The sequence below is a fragment of the Macaca nemestrina genome, chromosome 14 (assembly GCF_043159975.1).
Source record: "Macaca nemestrina isolate mMacNem1 chromosome 14, mMacNem.hap1, whole genome shotgun sequence".
NCBI classification, from domain to species: domain Eukaryota; kingdom Metazoa; phylum Chordata; class Mammalia; order Primates; family Cercopithecidae; genus Macaca; species Macaca nemestrina.
The window spans coordinates 116832205-116857695 of record NC_092138.1 but is presented as its reverse complement, the minus strand read 5'-3'; the positions used below and the strand labels follow the sequence as shown (position 1 = coordinate 116857695).

The following is a 25491-nucleotide window of genomic DNA, read 5'->3' as shown; positions in this document are numbered from 1 at the left end:
GCCCATGGTCTTGGCTGTGGGGGTCTCAGGGTGGGGGTGTCAGGGTGGGGGCTTGTGGTCATGGCTGTGGGGGTCTCAGGGTGGGAGCCCGTGGTCGTGGCTGTGGGGGTCTCAGGGTGGGGGTGGGGGCTCGTGGTCATGGCTGTGGGGGTCTCAGGGTGGGGGCCCGTGGTCGTGGCTGTGGGGGTCTCAGGGCGGGGGCCCGTGGTCGTGGCTGTGGGGGGGTCTCAGGGCGGGGGCCCGTGGTCGTGGCTGTGGGGGTCTCAGGGCGGGGGCCCGTGGTCGTGGCTGTGGGGGTCTCGGGGCGGGGCCACGGTGGCTGTGGGAGGTCTCAGGGTGGGGGCCCATGATCATGTGGCTGTGGGCGGGGTCTCAGGGCAGGGCCCATGGTCTTGGCTGTGGGGGTCTCAGGGTGGGGTCCCATGGTCATGGCTCTGGGGGTCTCAGGGTGGCGGCCTGTGGTTGTGGCTGTGGGGGTCTCAGGGCGGGGCCACGGTGGCTGTGGGGGTCTCAGGGTGGGGCCACGGTGGCTGTGGGAGGTCTCAGGGCGGGGCCACGGTGGCTGTGGGAGGTCTCAGGGTGGGGGCCCATGATCGTGTGGCTGTGGGTGGGGGTCTCAGGGCAGGGCCCATGGTCTTGGCTGTGGGGGTCTCAGGGTGGGGGTGTCAGGGTGGGGGCTTGTGGTCATGGCTGTGGGGGTCTCAGGGTGGGAGCCCGTGGTCGTGGCGGTGGGGGTGGGGGCTTGTGGTCATGGCTGTGGGGGTCTCAGGGTGGGGGCCCGTGGTCGTGGCTGTGGGGGTCTCGGGGCGGGGGCCCGTGGTCGTGGCTGTGGGGGTCTCGGGGTGGGGGCCCGTGGTCGTGGCTGTGGGGGTCTCGGGGCGGGGGCCCGTGGTCGTGGCTGTGGGGGTCTCGGGGCGGGGGCCCGTGGTCGTGGCTGTGGGGTGGTTTGGAGCCGAGCCCCGGACGCTGGGCTCACCGGAACATGGTCTGCACGTTGACGATGGTCTTGGCATCCGCCATGTAGTCCTCCTCAGCGCTCATGGTGCTCTCCTTGTCCACCACCACGAGGTTGTCCGCATAGATGATTCCGCACTGCAGCAGGCTGTCCAGGCTGGTGGCAGGGGCGGGACCGGGAGCCCGTAGCTGAGGATGCGGCCCACTCCCCACCCACGGGCCCCCGTGATTTGGTCAGAAGGCAGGAGGACCTCAGACCCCCACCCCACCTGCAGTCGGGGCCGCCCCAGACTTTGGAAGAGGAGAGGAGGGGAAGGGTGGGTGTGGAGCCCCCTCGAGCCACGGCCAGCCACGCCTTACTTGTCCACGGAGCCTTCCATGTAGTAGACCATGGGGAAGCAGCAGATAGCTTCCAGGAAGTGGTGGTCCGGCCTGTGGGGACAGCGGTCCTGGAGGGTCCCACCCGGCTCCAAGGCCCGCCCTCCCCAGGCCCAGGGGGGCCCTACCCTCCATGCGCAGAGCTGGGTCAGGCAGGGGTTCCCCAGAACTGCAGTGTATGGGATCTGGGGGGTGCTTTAAGGCCAGTAGGCCATTCTTTATTTTATTCAAGGGGAAACCAAGGCCCGGGAGGGTGGGACTTGCTGAGGTCACACAGCCAAGATGACCCTGGGCTCAGCTGTCAGGGTCCTGGGGTCCCCTCGGCAAAAAGGTACAAAAAGGGGTCCCCTAGGCAAAATGGTGCCTGGAAGATCCTGGGGCTCAGAGTGAGTGGAGCAGGAGGCAAATAGGACAGAAGGAGTGACAAGGGAGGAGGGGGAAAGGGAGAGAGATGACCAGAGTGGGAGGAGCTGGGAGCCACAGGAGTTGAGAGCAGGGAGGAGCTGGGAGACAGAGGAACTGGGAGTGGAGAGGAGCTGGTGCAAGGAGGAGCTGGGAGCTAGAGGAGCTGGAAATGGGGAAGAGCTGGGAGTGGGGAGGAGCTGGGAACTGGGGGAGCAGGAAGCAAGGAGGAACTGGGAGTGGGGTGGAGCTGGGAACTGGGGGAACTGGGGGAGCTGGGAGCAGGGAGGAGCTGGGAGCCAGAGGAGCTGGGAGCCAGAGGAGCTGGGAGTGAGGAGGAGCTGGGAGCTGGAGGAGCTGGGAGTGGGGAGGAGCTGAGAGCTAGAGGAGCTGGGAGTGGGGAGGAGCTGGGAGCCAGAGGAGCTGGGAGCCGGAGGAGCTGGGAGCCGGAGGAGCTGGGAGTGAGGAAGAGCTGAGAGCCAGAGGAGCTGGGAGTGGGGAGGAGCTGAGAGCCAGAGGAGCTGGGAGTGGGGAGGAGCTGGGAGTGGGGAAGAGCTGGGAGTCAGAGGAGCTGGGAGCAGGAGTGTGAGTGGGGAAGAGCTGGGAGCAGGAGGAGTTGGGAGCAGGGAGGAGAGCCCCCCTTTTTGGGAAAGCTGAGAGGACCAGGCCAGAGGCCCCATGTTCCCGTGCCCTCTGCAAAGGTGAAGGGTGGGCCCAGTTGGGGAGGCTGCTGGCTGCAGGTCTGAGGGCCCGGGTGGGCGGGGTGGGCAGAGCCCCAGGAGCCTCACTTGTTGTCCAGCAGCAGCACAATGGGGTTTAACTCCTTGCGGGATCTGTAGTAGGCCCGCAGCGGCACGATGAAGTTGTACAGCCCGTTGCCGGCCGTCTCTGCCGAGACGATGATCAGCTTGTTCTTGAACCCGTAGGCCTTGGCGTCTTCATAGCTGTTGTGCTTGCAGCCCTGGGGGCAGATGCTGGAATCAGGGCTGGCTCCTGCTGGCCACCGGCGCCCTCCCAGACCCCTCACCAAACAACCCCCCTGAACACCCAGCCGTCAGCCTCTCGGCCCATGGCCCTTTCATGGCCTACATGCACCTGGTGGGAGCTACAGGCACCACCAGATGCTACAGCTGTGCCCACAGGCGGCACAGAGCAGAGCCATGTCAGGGGTGGAAAGGGCGGTGTCCATGTGAACATGTGGTTTTGGCACGTGGCTGGAGATCTAGGCATGAGCACAGGTACGTGTCGTGTGTGTGCACACACTTTTTCTTGTTTTGTCCACCACGAGGCTCAGAGCAGGGACGCCAGCAGCCGTGAGCACACCACATGCCCAGATCTTGGTTTCCAATCATCATTTTCCACTAAAAGGAATCAGGCTTCCTTGGAGAAGTGGTTCATTCCAGACTGGAGCAGGGGAAGGCCAAGATGTGGCTGGAACCTCTCCGGTCGGAAAGCACAGATGAGCTCAAAGGGTGAGGGGGTCGTGCCAGAAGCCACTTGAAGGACCCCACCCCACCCAGCGAACCCAGGGGGTCTGAGCATCAGAATCAATAACGATCTGTCAAGGATGCTGCTGCTGCAATGACCAGCCACAGATTACAACCCACAGAATACGCTGGGAGCCTGTGGTCCGTGAAGGACACACACATGGGGAAGAGCAGGTCCCCTTTGTGGCTGAGCCCTAACATACAGCTGGAGAGATTCCGGAGCTGGAAACCATCCACTGATGGCCGGCGCAGTGGCTCATGCCTGCAACCCCAGCACTTTGGGAGGCCGAGGTGGGAGGATCACTTGAGTCCAGGAGTTCGAGACTAGCCTGGGCAACATAGGGAGACCCCATCGCTACAAAAATAAAAATAAAATTAGCCAGGTGTGGTGGGGCGTGCCTGTGGTCCCAGCCACTCAGGAGGCTGAGGTGGGAGGACCCCTTGAGCCTGGGAGGTGGAGGCTGTAGTGAGCTATGATCCTACCACTGCACTCCAGGCCTGGATGACAGAGTGGGACCTTGTCTCAAAAAAAAACACCAAACAACAAATAAACAAAAAAGAACCCACTGATGGATGCTGAAGCCGCTTGGTCCAGTGGTTTGCTTTCCTGATCTCAACACGTCCCCCACAGAGAAGCTCTAACTCCAGAAGGAAAACAGTGATTTTCACAGTGGGGAAACCTGCTGACCCCAGTTTGCCACCAGATCCAAGTTAACATCGCCAGTGACCTGACAATTGACCCCCGAGTTTCCAGGGAGGGCTGGCCCCACATGCAGGCAGAGTCCCACCACCAAGAAACATCGGCAGACCCACCTGCCAACAAGTCACTGGTCCCCGCTCTGCAAAAATATTAAGGTCAAGAGACCCCAGGGAACATTCCAGATTAACGGAGAGTAATGAGAAAGGAGTGCTAAGACACAGCCAGGACAGGCTCCCAGCGGGGAAAACACTGTCACGCAGGATACTGAAGGCTGTCGGGGCCCTCGGCGCAATCTGAACCCGGACAGTGGATCAGACACTCATGCCGGGCCAGGGTCCCTGTCCTCACGAGCTGTGGTTACAAGATGGTTCTTCATCTTTTTTTTTTTTTTTTTTTTTGAGACAGAGTCTCACTCTGTCCCCCTTGCTGGAGTGCAGTGGCTGGATCTCAGCTCACTGCAAGCTCCGCCTCCCGGGTTCAGGCCATTCTCCTGCCTCAGCCTCCCGAGTAGCTGGGACTACAGGCGCCTGCCACCTCGCCCGGCTAGTTTTTTTGTATTTTTTAGTAGAGACGGGGTTTCACTGTGTTAGCCAGGATGGTCTCGATCTCCTGACCTCGTGATCCACCCGTCTCGGCCTCCCAAAGTGCTGGGATTACAGGCTTGAGCCACCGCGCCCGGCCGGTTCTTCATCTTTGGGAAGGCATATGGATGTATTAGGGGAAAGGGGTGTGGTGGCTCCAACCTGTTCTCAAAATGGTTCAGAAAACATGGGCCTCTAACATAGAAACTGGGAGAGGGAGAGCCCACACGGGACGGGAAGGGAACGTCTGCCGAATCTGGGTGAAGAGTCTGCGGCTCTCCCTTGTAGTATTCTTGCAGCTTTGCTAGAAGTTTGCAATGATATTGAAATGTAAAGTGACCAAAGAGAAACCAGGGCAGGTGTGCTGGCCCGGTGCTGGCGTCAGGGGGCGCAGAGCCTTACCTTGTCCAGCCGCAGGCAGCAGAAGGGGGCCTTCACAGGCAGGAGGTGGCACAGGGTTGGGGAGCTGCCGATGTAGGGCGAGTTGGGAGGGTAGCCCTTCACGTACCTGGGGCAGGAGACAGGAGCCCTCAGCACAGCCGCACACGGGTGGCTGGGTCTGCTCTGGCCCCTCCCCCGGGCTGGGGGACTCGAGGGCACCCACGCCCCCCACAGCCACGTTGCTCGGGGTCACGCACAGCTGGTCCAAGGTAGCCTGTTCTTCCCTCAACCACCTGTGCATCAGCAAATGTTCCTCCAGCTGAGCCTGTGATCACCATGTCGCGGGGCCTGCCCAGCCTTGGCACCCAGGACCCTGTGTGTCCTGCAGGGCAGTCAGGGCAGTGCCCAGGGCACCGACACAGGTGCCAAACCTTAAAGATTCGTGCCTGCCTGACGGGTCAGCAGCGGCTGCAAGGCCAGGGCTGGGGAGGCATGGACTTGGCCCTACCGGGGCCTTGGGGGACTGGGGGGGACTGGAGGGGACTGCGGGGTGGGCAGGGCCCTCACTGCTGCTGCCCTCACCCAGGTGTGGGAGGGGGTGGCGGTGGGGCTCGCCCCTCACCTAGTCAGCTCAGGAACCTGCATGGTCAGCCCTCAGCTACTCTGGGGTGGGACCAGGCAGGCTGTACCCTGGGCCCACGCTTCCCTGAGGGTCTGGGGTGAGCCTCCATCCAACACACACTCACAGTGGAGACGTTCACACATGTGCACATGGAGATGGACACATCCAGACACATGCACGCACAACACATGGCCACATACAGGCACACGGAAATGGACACACCAGGACGTACACACAACACATGCACACAGAAATGAACACATGCTGACGTATGCACACGCGCACCATGTGCACGGACACACAACATACACACCACACACACAACATGCACCACACAAACACACACACATGGACACACAACATACACACCACACACACCACACACAAACAACATGCACCACACATAGACACACACAGACACAACACACAGACACACACGGACACACACACACCACACACAGACACATGCACCACAGACACAGACACAACACACAACATACACCACACACACACCACACACACACAACATACACAACACACACCACACACACACAACATGCACCACACACGGACACAGACACAACACACAACAGACACAACACACACCACACACAACCCACACACAACATACACAGACACACAACATACACATCACAGACAACATGCACCACACACGGACACACAACACACACACAGACACACCACAGACACACCACACACACCACACACAACACACCACACACACACACCACACATAACACACACCACACACACAAATACGCAACTCATACCACACACACAACAGACACAACACACACCACACGTGGACACACTCCACACACCACACAAAACACACACACCACACACAACACACCAGACATACACCACACAGACACAACACACACCACACATGGACACAGATACCACACACACCCACACACCACAAACACACATGTGACACAACACACATTGACACACCACACACAACATACACCACACATACATGGACACACACAGAACACCCCCCTCACACATCCACCCCCATGCCCTGCGTGGTCTTTCTCCCCCCACCACAGCTTAGACGAGGCTTTGCAGCCACAGGCCAAACCCACAGGGCTCTGCCCGCCTGCCACGCCTCCCTGACGTCCCCAGCACCCCAGGCTGGTGGGGCAGGCACTCTGGCCTTAGGCTCTTATCCACACACTTTTCCAGCCCGGCTGTTGTCCCCAGTCAGCCACCACCCGTCCTCAGCAGCACCCAACACACACATGCAATGGTTCAGGGCTGTTTCCCAGCAGCTGGGAAATGACGGGCTGTCATTACGGTGCATTGGCCCAACCCCAGAGGCGAAGGCCACGGCAGAGTGAGGCAGCCCCGCTGAGGACGGGCCCTTGGGCCCTGGCATTGGGGCACCTGTCTGTCCTGGCTGAGGCCCAGAGGCAGAAGCTGCTGAGAACAGAGTGGGGCCTCCTGTCTTATAATTTGAAGCCGGAGGACTTGGCGCCAAACCTAGGCCAGGACAACAGCTCAGGATGGGCTGTGGTTTCCAGGCTGTGGTGCTGCCTTGACCAGGGGTTGCACAGGGACCCTGCTCAGAGGATACCCACCCTTGGTCAGGCGGGCTGTGCCTCTCTGTGCTCTGTGGTGCTCAGGGGGAGACTTAGGGCACTGGGTGGATGAGGATGGTCTGGGGTCACCGCCCGGCTCCATCCTGATTCAGAGAGTGACCGGACCACTGTGGGGCTGATGAGGTGGGTGGGAACGGGCCCCTCTCTGAGGATGGTGCTACCCGGTGCCTGACACACAGCCCCTGCCCCAGTGAGCGCTGCCTCACCCCAGTTAGCTCTGCACCCCCAGCCCCAACTGGGAAGGGTGCAGCCCAGCACACCCCCATCTCAGTGACACTCTAAGTGCTCCCTGGGGACAAGAGTGCTGTGGCTCTGATGTCTGTGTCACGTCCCCTGAAGGTTCCATTTGTCAAACAAGGACTTCCACGGAGCTGTCCTTGCAGAAGCTGCAGTTCAGAGCACGGGGGACCACCGAGGCGGCTCTGATGCTCCCCTCCCCCGCACTCACGGCGGCTCCTCCCCGCACTGGGAGCCATCTCCAAGGCAGTACTCACTCTACCACGGAGAGCCCCTCGTCATCCGACGGCGTCACCTCGTCCTCTGACTGGTCGCTCAGCAGGTCGCAGGGCAGCAGGGCCGAGCTGTCAGCCAGCTCCAGGACGGGCGCGATGCTGGGCCGCCGGCTGCCCGAGCCGTTCTCCGTGGGCAGTGCCAGCTTGTTGCCCCCGCCCCCCCCACCGCTTTGCGTGGGCCGGTGCTCTGTGCCCTGCAGGTCCATGGCCACTGTCCCTGGAAGAGAGCCCTGTGCTTGGCTGCAGCCCGACTCCCACCCTCCAGGGGCGGCGAGTTCCCAGAGCTCAGGCAGTCATCTCTGGTGACCCTGTCACGGCCTGGCTCCTGTGCTCCAGCTGGTGAGCGTCAATCTATCCCTCAGTTTCCCCCTCCATACAACAGGGACAGCAGCCTCGGGTGATGATGTTGAGCGAAGACCCAGGGGACCTCAGTGCCCCATCGGTACCACCCAGGCCAGCTGCTGTGGCCTCAGTACCAGCTGCCTGAGGAGGGGGTTGGCTGATTCTAGGGTCGGGGTCCCAGCCTTGGGGGCCCGGGCAGCTGGTCAGGCTGCCTGGCGGACAGGGCCAGGTGGGGAGCAGCCGGGTCACTCAGTGCCTGTGGGAGCAGACTGTCACTCCTGCACCACCCCCAGGCTGCCAGGTGGGGGTTGCGGACCTCCAGGTATGGCCCAGGGCCTCTGTGGGTGCAGTGAGGGTTGCCCGAGTCACCCTGGTTTCCTGGAAGCCACCTGGGGGCAGAGTGCCCACCGTGCAGGTAAAGGTGGAGGTGTGGCTAGGCAGCAGCAGCCTGCCTCCCCAGTGCCCTGTGGCCAGGCCCGGCCCCCCGAGTGAGCTGTCGTAGATGGGGGCCGGCAACCTGTGGGGTCTGGCAGGCGGCAGGCTCTGCATCAGCACGTCTCCAAACCCCAGGGCCCTCTGGGTCTTGGAGACTGTACCCCACTGCACTGAACCACCTGGTGCCCCAGCAGCCACCGTGTAACAACCCCCAGGGTGGGTGTGCAGGGGTGCCCCATAGGGTCAGCCTCTGCCTGGGCCACTGTACGGAAGCAACAATGCCCTGGCCCGGCCGTGGGTCTGTGGCTTGAGTGGCTTCCTGGCCTGGCCCTGCTCCCTAACTGTCCCCCAGGAAGGCCTGGCTGGGGGGGTGGCAACAGCACTGTAGGTGCTGCCCTCGGGGCCACAGGCCTGCACCTGCTCAGAGGTAGCCTAACCCCGTCTGGCACGCGGCACCCCGGGAAGATCCCTGAGGGCGCGATGAGAGGCCAAAGCCCTCGGCTGCTGCGACCTCATCCCGCCAACTCCCAGCCCCATTGGACGTCAGGGTCCCCGACTGTTTGAGGGACACATGTGAAGCAGACCCTCTGAGCTGGTGGGACCACCAGGAGCCTCCAGTTGAGCTGCCAACCAGGCCTGTGGGCCGCTCCACTTGGACACAGTGAGTAATGCCCACAAAGGTGGCCACAGGAAGTTGGGAACAACCCTGTTTGACAGATTCAAAAATAGGCCCAGAGAGACGCCACTTATTCAAGGTTGGAGGCACAGGCCAAGAGGAGCTGGGTCTGGAGGCCACACTGGCCGGGTCTCCTGCCCTGCCTGGCTGGTCTCCCGCCCTGTCCCACTTGGTCTCCCGCCCTACCTGGTCTCCTGCCCTGCCCCGCCCCGCCGGGTCTCCCGCACCTGTCCCAACTGGTCACCTGCCCTGTCCCGCCCGGTCTCTCACCAGAGGAGCAGCCCCAGGGAGTCCTGCGCGCCTGCCCCGGCTCACCCATGGAGGCGATGATGCTATGCACAGGCAGGCGGGCTGGACCCTCGTGCAGCCCCTGCCCCGAGAAGGCCCTCTTCTTCCGCTTCTCCTCCTGCTTGAAGATGAAGGCCGAGTTCTCCTCCTTGGTGATGTTGATGTAGAAGCAGGTGTCCGAGGCGGCCAGGATGTGCCGGGGCCCCGGATTCAGCAGGATGCTCTTGTTGTCCTCTCGCTTCAGCCCGATGAGGCACACGCCGTACCTGGGCGGGGGCACCAGCACTTCAGACCCCGCCGCTCGCCCGCCCCATCCCGCCCCCTGCCTGCCCTTCCTGCGAATCACCAGAGTCCCCACTGGAGCTCCGCGTCTTCCTCCTGGGGACCATCTGGGGTCAGGGACCTTGGCTGAGCCCTCCCGTCCCAGAGGTGTTGGGGACCAGAGAGCTGGGGTCAGCCCATGAGCCTCAGGGAGGAGCCGCGTGGCAGGTTTTTATGTGGACCCGGAGCCCAGTCCTGTGGCTGCCCTCGCCAGGCGGGATGCCCTGATGTCCTGCCCCCGAGCCCTGTGCAGCCCCGCCCCAGGGCCACTCCTGTGCCTGACCAGGTGGGTGCAGAGGGCACGGAGCAGCCCCGGAGTGCCAGCCCTATGGCCATGACCCGGCCTTACTTCTTGTGGGCGTGGAAGGCCGCGTAGGTGAAGCTCTTGCCCTCGTACTCGCGGAAGAACTTGCTGTCACCCATGCGGATGTGGTACACCTCGTTGCCCGAGCAGCGTCCGTACATGCGCTGCCACTGCTCCGGGGACTCCTGTCCCTCCCTGTGGGCCGGAGCGGGGCCAGGGGAGTGTCACCCTCAGCCGTGGCTGCCCCTTCTGCCCGGCCGGGTCTGCAGGTGGCCCCTCCGCTTCCCCTGGCATGGACCCCCTCCCTGTGCAGGACTTTTGCCCACCACACGCCCCTCCTCCGGGAAGCCCGTCCCCGCCCCCACGCAGGCCCTGCCTTGTCTCCCTGTGCCGGCCGGGCCACGGAGGTCGGTCCCGCGGGGCACGGGGCACTCACTGGCCGCGGGACGTGTGCACCAGCAGGGTGATGAGGGTGGAGGTGGCCGGGCAGATGCAGTTCAGCGCCAGCATGGCATACTTGCACTCCTCCTCACACACCACGTGGTCTGCGGGCAGTGGGGTAGGCCGGTCCACCTGCTGCCCTGCCGGCTCTCTCCTTCCCCACAGCACCTGCTCGCTTCCTGAAGGTGCTGTGCAGACGCACCCTCGCCTGGTGCCCCCCTGGACCCCCTGCTGTCCAGCTCCAGCAGCACTACCCCCAGAGTCTCTGGACCCCAACCCCCTCCTTGGTCTGAGCCTCCATGGACCTTCCATCGTTCCTATGCTTCTCTCCCAGCTCAGTGAGGAGCTCCAGGGCTGGGCAGTCACTGGCCCCTGTGCTCTGGGCACTCCATGTAGGCCCTGACCCCGTCCCCCGTGCACCTGGCATGGGGCCTGACCCCTGTCCCCTGGGCACCCAGCATGGTCCCTGCCCATAGAGGTGCTCATCAGATGGTGCTCCTGCCCCCACCTGACCTCTGACCCTGCCTTCACTGACCCCAGGGCCCCAGCGTAAGACTGTTCATCTGAAGAGGTCGGAACCCCTAGGTCCCTTCTCGGATGCGGTGAGGATGGGGGTCTGCCGTCCCCTCTAGCACCTCCTGGTGTGCTTGTGTGTGGAGCTCCAGGGCCGGCCCCTCCCGCTCCCCTGCACAGCTCACCCACGCGCGCACATGCGCCCTGCCCCAGGCCCGCTGTCACCCGCGTGCGCACTTGCGCCCTACCCCAGATGCACTGGCACCCATACGCACACGCACACCTACCCCAGATGCACTGGCACCCGCGCGCACACACGCACAACTGTCCCAGATGCACCGTCACCCGCGTGCGCACCCGCCCTGCCCCAGACGCACCCGCAAACTTGACGTGAAACTTGTTTTCAGGTTTGAGGATCTGGACGTAGAGGGGGCAGTTGGGGGCGAAGTCCTTCACGGCCCAGGCACGCAGGATGGTCTGGTGGTCCTGGCGGGGTGAGTGGTTGGTCAGTGCAGACGGGCTGGCCTCTGTGGGTTGCTGGGCGGCACCAGCAGCCTGGGGCAGGTCTCCTCCCTTGCGGACCCCCGCTCCCCAGCCCCACGGTGTCCTTCCCGCCTGGGCAGGGCCTCCGCCTCACTCACCGCGGCCGTGCGGTCCACCTCGTTCCTGCTGCTGAGAATGAAGCAGGCCTCCCCATTGTCCATCCTGCAATGCACCAGGGCCTGAGTGCGGGTGGAGCAGGGGAGGTGGGCAGTGCAGCTGGGGGGTGCGAAGGTGAGGTGAGGAGGACCTCCCCTGGGAAGAGGTTGGGAGGACCGTTGGATGGAAGACGGGGAGGATGGAAGGCGGGGAGGATGGAAGGCGGGGAGGATGGAAGGTAGGAGGAGACCCCTGCTCTCTGCTGGTCAGACATCACAGTGTCCCCTCAGTGGGCATCCCTGTACTGCCCCCCCCCCATCAACCCACATCACAGCGCCCCTGACAGGCATCCTTGTTTGTCCTCCACCAGCAGGCATCCCTGTGCCCCCCCCCACAGGCATCCTGGGCCTCTCCAGACTCCCTGGCCCCTCCCTGGTAGGCTCTGAGCCGGGTCAGGACTCCTGGACACCCTAGGGAGACTTCAAGCTCCAACACTCAAGAAGAAGGCACAGGAGCCATGCCTGTCCCCCGAGCGTGTGCGGGCTGACAACGGGTGGGGGCAAGGGAGTCAGACGCCGCAGACGGTGTGTCCTGGAGACACCAGCTGACAGCTTCTTCTGGCCACGGTGCTTCCTAGGGCAGTGCCTGCCCTTCCTCCCCCAGGCCCTGTTCTCTGAAGCAACCTCCCGGCTTGACCCTGAGGTTGACCAGGTAGGAGGGGCATCAGGAGGTCGTGCGAGGGGCTCTGCTGCCTGGATTTGTCCATACTCCCAGGTGGCAGGGGCTAGGGGTCCGGGGTTGGCAGGAGCAGGCCCAGTGGAGACCCCACCTCAGTGTGTGCCAGTGACCTGGGCACCAGGGGAGCTAACCTGACCTGGGCACTGGCTTCTCGGATACCCATCTGGCATGCTGCCATTAGACATTCACCCAGGGCTGGGCTGGGGTGCAGGAGGGAGGGGGGAACTTGGGGGCAGAGACCCTGTCCGCTCCCTGGCCTGGCTAGTCTACGGTCTGGGACCCTGGGTGGTCACTTCCAGCACCTCCTGGGTCTCCCGAAAGCCCAGCTGTGGAAACTGCAGAAACTGATGAGATGCTGTCTGAGAAACTTGCCTCTGCCCCAGGGCAGGGAACCCCACCACATCACTGACACCACTGCCTGCTCCGCAGAGGCCCCAGGCCCTGTACTCATAGCCCTGGGCTCATCCCTGCCTGGCTGGGCATGGCCTACGCCCCTGCCCTCTCCCCACTCCCCACTCCACGGGCCCAAGCAGGTGCATTGTCTGTACGTGCTGGGGACGGGACCACAAAAGAGGTGGCGTTCCATAGACCATGGGCCCCAGCTTGGGGCTCTGGACGTGGTGGAGGAGGGGGAGCGATGGGGAGAGACCCTGGGCGTACCACCCACACTATGCTACTAAGGACACATTCAGGCTCCTGGAATGAAAACGTCACCAGGAGGGGTTTCCGGGAGTGTCCCAGAAAGTGCACCGACACATTGTGGAAAGTTCCAGGTAACAATACACTCTTGTTACCCTGTCACTCTGTCAATTTGTCTTTAAAAGGAAGCTCTACCTACAACCCCTATTCTCCTGCCTTGACTCACAGCAGCCGACTCTCCCACCCCTGGTCTATTTTGAGCCTCCCTAGACCTTGACAAAGATTTCCCTAGACTTGGAGCAGGGAAAGGTGGAGCTCGCAAAAGCTGCCCCTCACCCTGCAAAAGGGAGACAGACACTCAGCTGGGGTGGGCTTGCCCGGGATGCTCCAGAGTGGGTAGTACAGGGACAAGGGCCTGGCTGCAGGGTCCTGCTCATCTGGGCTTGGGACCTAAGCTGGAAAAGCTGCACCAGGCCCCAGACGGTCTACCCCAGACAATCCACCCCAGAGGGTCCACCCCAGACAGTCCACCCTGGATGATCTACCCCAGACAATTTACCCCAGATGGTCTTCCCCAGACAATCCACCCCAGAGGGTCCACCCCGATGATCTACCCCAGAGGGTCAACCCCAGATGTTCCACCCTAAATGGTCCACTCTGAATGGTCCACACCAGACGACCCACCCTGGATGGTCCATCCCAGATGATCCACCCTGGACGATCCACCTTGGATGGTCCAACCTAAATGGTCCAGCCCAGAACGTCCACCCTGAATGATCCAGCCCAGACGATCCACCCCAGATGGTCTACACTGGAGGGTCCATCCTAGATGGTCCATCCCAGATGTCCATCCTGGATGGTTCACTTCAAATGGTCCACCCTGAGGATAGTCTACAATGCTCTAATGGCTCTCATTGGCCATGAGAGCAATGGTCAATGCCTCAGCCCTGAGCAGCTGAGCTGTCTCAGGAAGATGTTGAGATGCTCCACTTTGGACATTCCACCCTGAATGGTCCACCCGAGACGGTCCACTCTGGATGGTTCACCCCAGACGGTCCACCTCCAGCTGGACCAACTCATATTGGGCCAAGAGCTCCTGGCACCCACCCTCGGGACCCCCTGCTCTGATCAGCTCGCTGGGCAGGCCGACTCAGGACCCTTGGCCATGAGAGTGGTGGCCAATGCCCTAGCCCTGAGCAGCCGACCTGTCTCAGGAAGGTGCCCCCATGCCACCCCCTCTGCCCACCAGCACTCACTTGGCTCGCATGAGGTCCTGGTCTTTGAGCGCAGAGCCCTGGAGGTAGATGACCCGCTGGGACCACAGAGGGATCTGCAGGACTCTGCGTACCTGGACATCCATCTCCGTGGGGCACAGGATGACCACGTAATAGTCCTGCCGGCCAGGCAGAGGGTCAGACCCTCTGAGCCAGCCCCTGCCCAACCCGGGCGGCCCTGCCTTCAGGACTGTGTTTGTGCCACCACCTCTGAGCCCTGGGGCTCACTGTGATCTTGCATCTGGCGGGAGGGAAAAGAGGCCGCCGCAGGGCCCCCCACCTGAGCGTGGACTGCCATCCTCACTGAAGGGGTAAACTGAGGCTGAGGACTGAGGGACTTGCCAAGCAGTCCTGGGGAGAGGATGGCATCTCTGGGGGCCAGGAGGGAGGCGTCTGCTGGGCCGTGGTCAGGGGCCTCACCTGGAGCCGGGGGTGGGCGTAGAACTCGTTCAGGAAGTCCATGAGGAGGTCGATCTTGAGGGAGCTGACGCACAGGACCACGTGCTTCTCCGTCTGCGCGCGGTGGCGGCTGTAGTTGCCCCCCGACTTCTGCCGCTCCATCCAGAGGTAGACGAGCTCCTCGAACTGCAGGTGAGAACCAGGTGAGCACCAACGACCAGGCCCGGGGAATGAGGGCTCCCGGCGAAGCACCTGGGGCCCGACACACCACTGTCTGCTGGGGGCCTGGGGCAGGGCCGGCCAGGGGGTGATGCCTACATTAGGGGGGCCTTTCCCACATGGAAGCTGTAGATGCTGATAGCCCCAGATGACACGGAGCAGGATGTAGGCCCAGCTGGCAGGATGTGTAGGGACCAAGGGAGAAGGGGTGGCTGGAGACTGTGGAGTAAACTGAGGGTGGGGAGGCTTAGCCCCTGGAATTGGGGAATCACTCTCTTGATGGTAAGGGCGGCCATATCAGGCCTCAGACCCCGGCCCTCCAGGCACTCACGGGCCTCACAGTCAGGAGCCTATGTCCAGGGGGCGGGGGGTTCGAGGCTGCGGGTCTGAGGACGCCACCTGCCCCGGCTCATGCTCCCCAGATGCAAGGTCTCAAGTGTTGAGACTCAAAGGGGAGAGATCCAAAACAGAGTTCACCAGGGCCTCTCAGCACCGGCCCTACTTGCCTGTAGGCGAAAGTCTTTGGCTTTTCTTTTTTTTTTTGAGACCGAGTCTCGCTCTGTCACCGAGGCTGGAGTGCAGTGGTATGATCACAGCTCACTGCAGCCTCGACCTCCTGGACTCAAGCCATCCTCCTACCTCAGCCTCCTGAGTAGCTGGGATTACAGGTGTGTCGCCACCATGCCCAGCTAGTTTTATTTTTATTTTTTTCTAGAGATAGGGTCTCACTACATTGTCCAGGCTGGTCTTCAACTCCTGGGCTCAAGCGATCTTCCTGCCTTGGCATCCTGAAGTGCTGGGATTACAGGCTGAGTCACGGTGCCCCGCTTCATTGAACACAAATGAACAATGGCAGGAGCTCCCATGGACTGTGGACCTGCACAGGGGATGTGCTATCATCTGGTCTAAATGAGACCATCTCGTTGCACTTATCCAGCGCCTGCTTTGTTCTGGTGACGAGGCTTCACTGCCTTGCCACACAAAACAGGTTCCACAGCTGGGAGGTGCTCAAGACTCCAGGGCAACTGAAACAGAGGCTTCCCTGTGGATAGTGCTGGCGGGGGCTCTGCTGTCAGACACCCCAGGGCTCGTGGCACCTCTGAGCCTCAGCTTCCTCACCTGCAAGATGGCGGCAAGGCACCTGCCTCCAGGGCTGCCGTGAGGATGAAGGAGGTAATGACGGCAGCTCCATAGTGACCCTAAAAATCCTGTCTGCCCAGAATCTTGCCATGTGATCTGATTTGGAAATAGGTCTCGGCAGACGTAATGATTTAAGATAAGGTCACCCTGGGTTAGAGTGGGCCCTAAATCCAGTGAGAGGTACAGAGAAGAGGCCAAGTGTAGACGGGGCAGAGGCTGAGGTTTCTCCAGCCACAGAGCCCAGGGATTGCGGCACCAGAGAGAGGCGTGGGACAATCTCCCGCAAAGTGGCCTGACAGGGCCAGTCCTGCCAACCCCTCAACTTCTGATTCTGGCCTCCAGGGCTGGCAGAGGATACATGTCTGCTGTTTAGGTCACCTGTCTGCCTTGCTGATCAAACAGCCTGGAGGGATGCTTCCAGGAGATCCCAGCCAGGGTTGCTATGTTCCAGAAGGTACACTCGTAAGCGAGTGCCTTGGGGCCATCACCCTACTTCAAGGGCTTTTACTGGTAAATTCAGCTCAGTGGAGACCAAGAGCAAGGGCACCGCAGCCCACCCTTACCATCGCCAGGGAGAGGCTCAGTCTTTCCAGAGTCATTTGGAGGAGGCAGGGAGCGGCTCAGACAGTGGGGCCAGTGGCATCACTGTCTCAATCACCTCCAGCCCCGCCAGGGACACCACAGGCCCACCCTGGGTCAGGTTTGAGCACCAGGCCTGGCAGGGCTGATGGGACGGAGGGTGGGCCAGCCCCCAGGCCCTGCCCCCGCCTTCCTCCCTGCCTTGCTCAGGGCTTGTCCCACTCAGGGTCTGCTCTGCCTGCCCCACACGGGAGAAAGGAGACAAGGCAGGCAGGCGGCAGCTGATCTGAAGGACCCCACTGCGGACATGGAGCCCGAGCTACAGGGACGCCTCTGCATGCAGGCTGCTGGGGTGTCGGTCACTTGTCACCACGGCCACACCCATCGATGCAATCAGTTCGTGTGACGACGGCACATTTGTTCCATGAATTTCCCTGAAGAGCAGTGCAGGTGTGATGCCTGCAGGGCTCTGTGCACCTGGAGTCACCTTGTCTTGTTTTCTTTTTTCTCTGAGATGGCATTGAGATGGCATCTCGCTCTGTCACCCAGGCTGGAGTGCAGTGGTGTGATCTTGGCTCACTGTAACCTCTGCCTCCTGGGCTTAAGCGATCCTCCCACCTCAGCCTCCCGAGGAGCTGGGACTACAGGTGTGTGCCATCACACCTGGCTAATTTTTCCTATTTTTTGGTAGAGACGGGGTTTTGCCATGTTTCCCAGGCTGGTCTTGAACTCCTGATCTCAAGCGATCTACCCACCTCGGCCTTCCAAAGTGCTGGGATTACAGGCAGGAGCCATTGTGCCTAGCCCTTTTCTTTTTCTTTTTTTTTTTGAAACAGGGTCCCACTCTCTGTTGCACAGGCTAGTGTGTGATGGCAAGATCACAGCTCACTGCAGCCTCGACCTCAGGGCTCAGGCGATTCTCCTGCCTCAGCCTCCCAAGTAGCTGGGACTACAGGTGCACGCTACCACACCTAGCTAATTTTCATATTTTTTGGTGGAGATGGGAGTCTCCTTATGTTGCCCAGGCTGGTCTCAAATTCCTGGGCTCAAGCAATCCTCCCGCCTTGGCCTTTCAAAGTATTGGGGTTACAGGCGTTAGCCCTGCACCTGGCCTTCTCTTCTTAATGGAGATAAGGGGAGGTGGGGGCTCCCCTGATGCTTCAGGAGCAGAATGGGAAGGTGGCCCCAGCCCGGAGGCTGTGGACGCAGCAGAGGGACACGGAACAGGCCTGCCACACATCCCGATTTGGCCCCTACCCGTGGGTGCCGTGGTCTCATGAGAAGCACAAGAGACAGCACTTCGCTCCTGCTTTATTTGAAAGCGACCCTGGGGTTGGCTGAGGCTGGGGCTCCTCTTCACTCTGGGGTGTTTGGGGTGGGGAGAGGAGCCAGATGGAGCATGAAGGTGGAGCTGCATGTGGCTGGGGCAAAGGGGGACGCATTGGCCCTGTTGACCCATCCTCTGACCTCAGCTGGCCGAGGGGCCTCTCGGACATGTCTCTGGAAGGGCTTCTGGGGAATTCAGAGACTGGATTGGCCAAGGCCTCTGTAGAGCATCCGGGTGCAGCAGCCTCAGCAGGTGCAGCGGCTGGGGAGGACCAGGGACAGAGGCTGGGGGCCCCTAGCAGGGTGAAGGGTGGCCCTGAAAGCAGGTCCCCCTGCACCTCAGGATGGGACCCCATTTGCAAAAGGGTCTTTGCAGAAGTAATTAAGGTAAAGAATTTGAGGTGAGATTTATGGATTGGGGCAGGAGGGCCGAGGAGGGAAGGCAAAGAATTTGAGGTGAGATTTATGGATGGGGCAAGTGGGCCGAGGAGGGAGGCAGTGTCACCGCACAGAGTGCCCCCCACACCGTGCTCCTGGCCTCGCTCCCACCCTCGCTCCCGCCCTTGCCTGGTTATGAAATGTGCAGAGAAAGGAACAGAGTGCAGGGTGTGGGGGAGCAGGCGTCAGAGGGGAGAACCCAGCTCCACCCCCACCCCACACGGTGGTTCCGGGTGGGTGAAACCCTCCAGGTGAGAGGCGAGCTTTACACTTTTAGAAGAAAATAGGAAGCCAGGATTATGATCGAGGGAAGGAATGATCTTTTTAGTCAAGACAGGAAAACAGAAACCATAGGGGAAAGATTGGCGAGTCAAAGCCAGGCTGCCTGTAATCCCAGCTATTTCTGGGGCTGAGGCGGGAGGATCGCTTGAGCTCAGGAGTTCGAGGCCAGCCTGGGCAACAAAATGAGAGTGAGACCCCATCTCTAATTAAAAACATAAAGTCAAGACCATCTGTGAATGGAAGATTCTGTAGGCAAAGTGACAGAAGCGGCGATGGAGCGGGAAGTAATGGGAAAGCCACGCACAGCTGGCTTCTTCTAGAACACAGAGAGACTCGCTCGTCAGCGGAAACTGGGGGCAGACCAAAGAGGAGCGGGCAGCTCACAGGAACGGGACTCGCGGCACTCGGTGGTGGAGTGGCCGACAACCAGGTAGAAGGACGCGCACGCCCCCATCTGAAGTTAGGGGAAAGGAAGCCAGCAGATGTGGAGAACATGGCCCACGCTGAGGGCCGTACAGCTGGTGCCACAGCTTTGACTCGGATATAGTGAGGGGAAGAGCCAGGCCTGGCCTGGGCCCACACCTGTGCCATGCCCGCTGCTGTTTAGGGGGAGGGAGCTGGGGCTGAGTCCGGGGTCCGCAGAGGCTCCCTGGAATCACTGCCCTGTCTCCCCGGCATCCTGCAGCCAGCTGGGGGTCTGACTCCTAGAAGGCCCTGGCCACCTCCTCGGGCTCCTCCTCCCACCCAGGCTCCTAGAAAATGTTCCACCACCCACAGGAGGCCCCTCCCTCTCCCATCTCCCCGATAGCAGGGGCCTTCCAGGGTGGGCTGGGGTGCCTAGAGGAGGTGTCAGAGGCAGTCCAGGCCCAAGCACTCACACCCTGGGCAGCTGCCCTCTCCAGGCCTCCACCGTTCCCGCTAAGGTCTGGCCCCTCCTCTGCTCAGTGGGCATGGGCCTCAGCAGTGGTGACAGGGAAGCTGCTGGGGTGGCCCAGGGGGTGTGCTCCTTGTGGGCCTGGCAGCTGCTGCTGCACCTGCCTGTGGATGGGAAATGGGCCGGCTGTCCACCCTGAGCCATCTCTGCACTCTGCCTGGGGCCTGGGAGGGGCAGGTCACCCTGGCACCAGAGACCCACCATCTCCCTAGAGGGAAAAGGCCGGCTCACGGGACTCCATCATCACCCACCACGCCGAGCACCACCAGACCCGCAGACCCTCAGTGGGGGCGTGCAATGGAGCAGGCACCGCCCGGCTGGCCTTGCTGTCCCCGCCTGGGAGTGGCCCCTGCACTGTGCCATAGCCCCAGCAGCCCCCTCCCTCCGCCGGCGCCCTCCTGTCCCTTTGCTGGTGCCACCCAGTGCCGGTGCCACCCAGTGCTGGTGCCCGGAGGACCCACCTGCAGTGGGAGCACCACGAGGGCCACGCAGATCATGATGACCACCAGCAGCTGCGACGGCCAGATCTTGGGCGTGACATCGCCGTAGCCCACGGTGGAGAAGGTGACGATGCAGAAGTAGAAGGAGGTCAGGAGGGACAGGTTCTCGCCTGCCCGCTCCAGGTGCTGGATGCCACAGGTCCTGCAACCCCGGGCAGTTAGGGGCGGCCTGGGGACGAGGAGCTGGGGGGCCGTGGCCCCAGAGATTCTGCCTGCCCACGGGACCCTCACTGCCCAGGAGACTGAGCTGTTCATCACCTGGTCACCGGGTGAGCCCCGCCCTCCTAACAGCTAGGTGGTGTCAGGCCCTCAGCCCTGCCCATCTGTCCCCAGGCTCTGCCAGAGCCACCTCCTGCCAGACGCTGGCTGACAATGCAGCTGACCCCTCGGCCACAGCATGGCGGCCTCTGTTCACGGTGAATTCCCCGGAGCCTCCCTGCCTGCCCGGTGGCTCTCTCCTAGGCCTCTGGAAAATTCTCTGGGAGCAGGGGATGCAGGGCTGTGTCATCAGTGTGGCCTTGAGTGACACGGGGGGGGGGTGGGTCTGGCTCTCCACCCCCATCTCAGAGCCTTGCCCCTTTACCCACCATACTCAGGCCTCTGCCAGGCACAGCCAGACAAGCCACCCAGGCCCGAGGCTGGGAGGTCTAATGGGCAGGGCTGGGGTCACCGCCAGGTCCCAGATGCCATCCCCATGGATGCCCCAATCTGCCCACTGAGCTCTGTGTCTGTCATGAGGGACAGTGAGGGAATGGAGGCAGGAAACACAGGGCACTCTCCCTGCTCCCAGGGCACAGTGCTTGCCTGACATCCCTGCCTGGGGACGGGAAGTGGCGACTAGGCCTTGCTGGGAACCAAGACAGAGCAGCAACATGGAGCCATCAGCAGGACACAGGCAGGTGGGCACAGTGGATATGCTTGGGTGGGCTGGAGGCCCTCGCAGCTCTGGGCGTCCCCACCTTTACCCTGGCTGCCTCCAAACCCTGCTCTCAGCTGGGCCTCAGCCAAGAGACCCCCACCTGGCCCAGGGACCAGTCCCTTTCTCTACATCCACGGCATAGACCAGGAAGCCAGGTCTGGGTATCTCTGGCCTTGGAGGAGCCGGGCTGCAGGGCTGCTTGTGTACTGGGGACGTGGGCTTGGAGCTGCCTCCTGACCTCAGTCCCAGCTGGGTGGTCCGACACCCGCAGCCCAGGCACCGTGGCTTTTCTGCCCCCTGACTGGACACAGGCATCTGCATCCCCTAGCCCGGCCCTGCTTGCCTCTTAGGCCCTCCCCAACGTTCTGGGGTGCTTGCACTGACGGCCGGCACTCACCCCGTGAAAACGAGGCACAGCAGGGTGCAGAAGAGGATGAGGACCTGGTTGAACATGGCCGACTGCGTCCGCAGGATGGCACGGTGGAAGTCGTTCTGTAGAAGGAGCGGTGGCCATCAGCGGGCAGGGACTGTGAACCCCACCAGGAGCCAATGAATAGAAACTAGAAGGCCAATGGAAAGCAGACAGCCCGGCCACACCTGCGTCTCCGCTTAGGCCCACGAGGCAGCCTGTACCTGGCCACACCTGTGTCTCGGCTGAGGCCCACGGAGCAGCCTGCACCCGGCCACACCTGCGTCTCCGCTGAGGCCTATGGAGCAGCCTGCACCCGGCTACACCTGCGTCTCCACTGAGGCCTACGGAGCAGCCTGCACCCAGCCACACCTGCGTCTCCGCTGAGGCCCACGGAGCAGCCTGCACCTGGGCCCCCCTTCTGCTGTCCTCTCTCAGGACAGGTCCCCATCTTGCCTACGTCCCCGGGGATGAGCTTAAGTCTCAGGTCAGAGGGCTGGTTAGTGTGTACAGCTTGGACCCAGCATGGTAACGCCGCTTTACCACCGGGGCAGGAATGGGGGCTGTGAATCAAGGGGTCTGGCTTGGAGAGGGTGGGTGCCTAGGGAACCGGCTGCTGCCATTCCCACGACAGGGACCTTGCTGAGACACTTAGCACGGGGCCTGTCTGTGGCCCCGTGGCCCCGGTTTGCGTGTGGTCTGGTGTTTGTGGCCCTGGTCTTCGTGGCCTGGGTTTGTCACACTCTTCACTTTGTCCCTTCTCCTCCCACCAGCCATTTAATTTCCAGGGTTAGGAAAAGCTCTGGGATTGAGTTTCTTCCTGGAAAGAGGACATTCGGGGCTTGGCTTGGATGTTTTCCAGGAGCAGAAACAGAGTTTCTGCTGCCCTGGCCTCCTGGTCCTCTACAGCTCACGCCAGGGCCAGGCGTGGCAGGCTACGTCGCACAGTGTCTCCCAGGGCCGGTGAGGCTGAGGGTGGCCCCCCCAGGTCCCAGCTGCACCCCCCGCCCCGGCTTACAATCATGTTTTCCAGCGCGTGCTTGGCCAGCCAGCAGTTCAGAAAGACAGGGATGAACAGGTTCCGCAGCGGCGGCCAGAAGATCTGTGAAGGGGACAGGTCAGGGCTGGGGCTCCAGGGGCCACACTCCTGGTGGCCGGGGCTCACCCACCGTGATGATGAAGGGCAGAGTGTTGATCATCTCCAGGACGAAGGACACGCGGAAGATTTGCTCCCAGATGTTGCCCTGGGGGCCAAACGGGGGGTGTCAGGGGGGTGATGGAGGGTGGGGGTGGGGCCTGGCAGGGGAGGGGCAGGATGGGGAGAGGGCAAGGAGCCAATCCCTGGAGCCTGGAGGTCAGGGGATGAGGCTGGGAAGTGTGGGGAAATAGGAGAGGGTGGGGGAGGGGGGGAAGGGGGGGAGGTAGGGGACAGTTAGGGGAGGTGGGGGAAGGTGGGGGACGTATGGGAGGTAGGGGAGGTGGGGAGGTGGGGAAGGGGGGAGGTAGGGGACAGTGGGGGGAGGTGGGGGAAGGTGGGAGAGGTGGGGGAGGTGGGGAAGGGGGGGAGGTAGGGGATGGTGGGGAGGTGGGGGGAGGTAGGGGACGGGGGGGAGGTAGGGGATGGTGGGGAGGTGGGGGGAGGTAGGGGACGGTGGGGAGGTGGGGGTAGGTAGGGGACGGTGGGGAGGTGGGGGGAGGTGGGGGAAGGTGGGGGACGTATGGGAGGTAGGGGAGGTGGGGAGGTGGGGAAGGGGGGAGGTAGGGGACAGTGGGGGGAGGTGGGGGAAGGTGGGGGAAGGTGGGGGACGTATGGGAGGTAGGGGAGGTGGGGAGGTGGGGAAGGGGGTAAGGTAAGTAGGGGACAGTGGGGGGAGGTGGGGGAAGGTGGGGGATGTATGGGAGGTGGGGAAGGGTGGGGACCCCCTGTGAGGTGCCACCCTGGACAGGCACTCACTTTGTAGCTGAGGTAGATGAGAAGCATTGTCTCCAGGAAGCTTATTATGGCCACGATGACCTGGGAGGCAGGAAAGGGAAGGAGCTCTGGAGCAGGCCGGGGCTGCGGCGCAGGCCCTGATCCCACAGGCCTCGGTGGGCAAGTACCACACAAAGCCAGGCGTGTGTCTGGGGGGGCTGCCTTGACCCTCACTCCCATGTCAGGACAGTCTTAGCTGCCAAGGCCTTTGGCTGACCCCCACCAGGGCCAAGGGCAGATGGAGTCTTGAAACCCTGGTCCTTCCGGGCCGCCCACTCTAGGCCCAGGGTGGGATGGAAGGTGCAGTGGGTGAGGCAGGAGACTCAGGAAGACACCAGAGAGTGGCTATTCCCGCTGCCCCGGTGGGGGGGGATGGAGATGGAGGCTCAGTGGACCTGGTTTTCTCAGTGGAACCCCCTCTCAGCACAGGCATCTGCTGACCCCTCTGGAATATGATAGGGGTGGGCACGGGAGACCCTCTCTGGTCTGGTCTCAGATGGAGACATGGGACCTAGTCATGAACTAGGTCACCCACCCAGGAGCCCGCCAGGGACCTGGCCTGTGCACTCTCCACCCCAGGAAAACAGCAAGGACACAGATGGGTCAGCGGAGGGAGAGATTCAGACAGTGAAGCAGACAGAGGGGGTCATGAAGCCCTCAGGGATCCCTGGGAAAACTGTGTGGAGAGCAGTAGAGCTTGGTCCTCGGCACTCACTGAACCTGGGACCCCTGCTTACTGAGCATGGGTTTGTGTTCAGCGTTCACTAAAGTCTGGTTTCCCTGCTTACTGAGCCTGGGTCTGTCCTCAATGCTTACTGAGCCTGGGTACCCTGTTTACTGATCCTGGGTTTGTCCTCAGCATTTACTGAGCCTGGGTCAGTAATTGCTTGGTTTGTCCTCAATGCTCACTGAGCCAGAGTCACCTGTTTACTGAACCTGGCTTTGTCCTCAGCATTCACTGAGCCTGGGTCCCGTGCTTACTGAGCCTGGGACTGTCCTCGGTGCTCACTAAGCCTGGGTTTGTCCTCAGCATGTACTGAGCCTGGGTCAGTAAATGCTGGGTTTGTCCTCCGTGCTCACTGACCCTGAGTCACCTGTTTACTGAGCCTTGGTTTGTCCTCAGCATTCACTGAGCCTGGTTTCCCTGCTTACTGAGCCTGGGTCTGTCCTCAGTGCTCACTCAGCCTGGATCCCCTACTTACTAAGCCTGGGTCTGTCCTCAGTGCTCACTGAGCCAGAGTCACCTGTTTATTGAACCTGGGTTTGTCCCCAGCATTTGCTGAGCCTGGGTCTGTCCTCAGTGCTCACTGAGTCTAGGTCCCCTGCTCACTGAGCCTGGGTTTGTCCTCAGCATTTACTGAGCCTGGGTTGGTCCTCAGTGCTTACTGAGCACCACTCCAGTGGGGAGGAGGGCAGGGTGGGGCACTCACCTGGATTGCCCACAGTGTCATCTTTCTCTCCACCCATAGAATGGGAGCCCTGGGGAGAGAAAGGAGGCAGCACAGTAGGGCACCACAGCCACTAGTGTCCCCCAGCCACCCTGGGGCTGGGGCCATAACCACTGGCCTCCACTGGCCCCAAGCATGTGCTACTCACTGAGGCTGGACCAAAGGAGCCTACCTTGCCTTTAGAGGGGACCGTAAGGAGGAGGGAAGGGAAGAAGAAGGGAAGCAAAGGAGAGAGAGGAGGGAGCAGGACTGCAGCGGGCTGGCCCCCCAGGAAGTGCTTATGAGGCTGGGGCCCATGGCTGAGTTCCCATGGAGCCTTGGCCTGCAGCCCATGACATTGCCAAGGGTAGCAAAGCTTCTCCTCTCTGGAAATGACAGGCAACAGCAGCCTGGGTGTCCTGTTTTTTTCACCTGGGTCCCTGGAGCCAGGCTCCCATGAATGTCCCTAAGAGCAGGGAGGTTGGGCTATCTAACTGACAGCCCCCTGGGTTTCCCTGAGCCTCAGTTCCTCGCCTGATGTGGACAGGGGCTCAGGTACTGGGGACACGCCTAGCAGGGTCTGGAGACAGGTCTTAACCTCTGGACCAGGCACCCCGGCTGCCCTGCGGTCACCTCCCACTGCCTGCCCAGGGCAGCCGCCTTCCTTGGCCATAAGACGGTGAACTGGAAGA

At 61.9% G+C, this 25491-nt stretch overlaps 1 protein-coding gene across 1 annotated transcript in view; it reads right to left on the bottom strand.

Annotated features, from left to right (window-relative positions):
- LOC105471910 (potassium sodium-activated channel subfamily T member 1) overlaps positions 1-25491 on the bottom strand; it is a 91334-nt gene that overhangs the window by 14590 nt on the left and 51253 nt on the right. The window contains 18 exon segments of the mRNA XM_071078594.1: positions 977-1111; positions 1315-1386; positions 2523-2695; positions 4905-5010; positions 7628-7862; positions 9414-9652; positions 10057-10206; positions 10448-10556; positions 11343-11451; positions 11607-11670; positions 14238-14374; positions 14676-14846; positions 20040-20214; positions 21389-21483; positions 22419-22502; positions 22570-22644; positions 23355-23414; positions 24803-24851. Coding sequence (XP_070934695.1) covers positions 977-1111; positions 1315-1386; positions 2523-2695; positions 4905-5010; positions 7628-7862; positions 9414-9652; positions 10057-10206; positions 10448-10556; positions 11343-11451; positions 11607-11670; positions 14238-14374; positions 14676-14846; positions 20040-20214; positions 21389-21483; positions 22419-22502; positions 22570-22644; positions 23355-23414; positions 24803-24851 — 2238 coding nt within the window.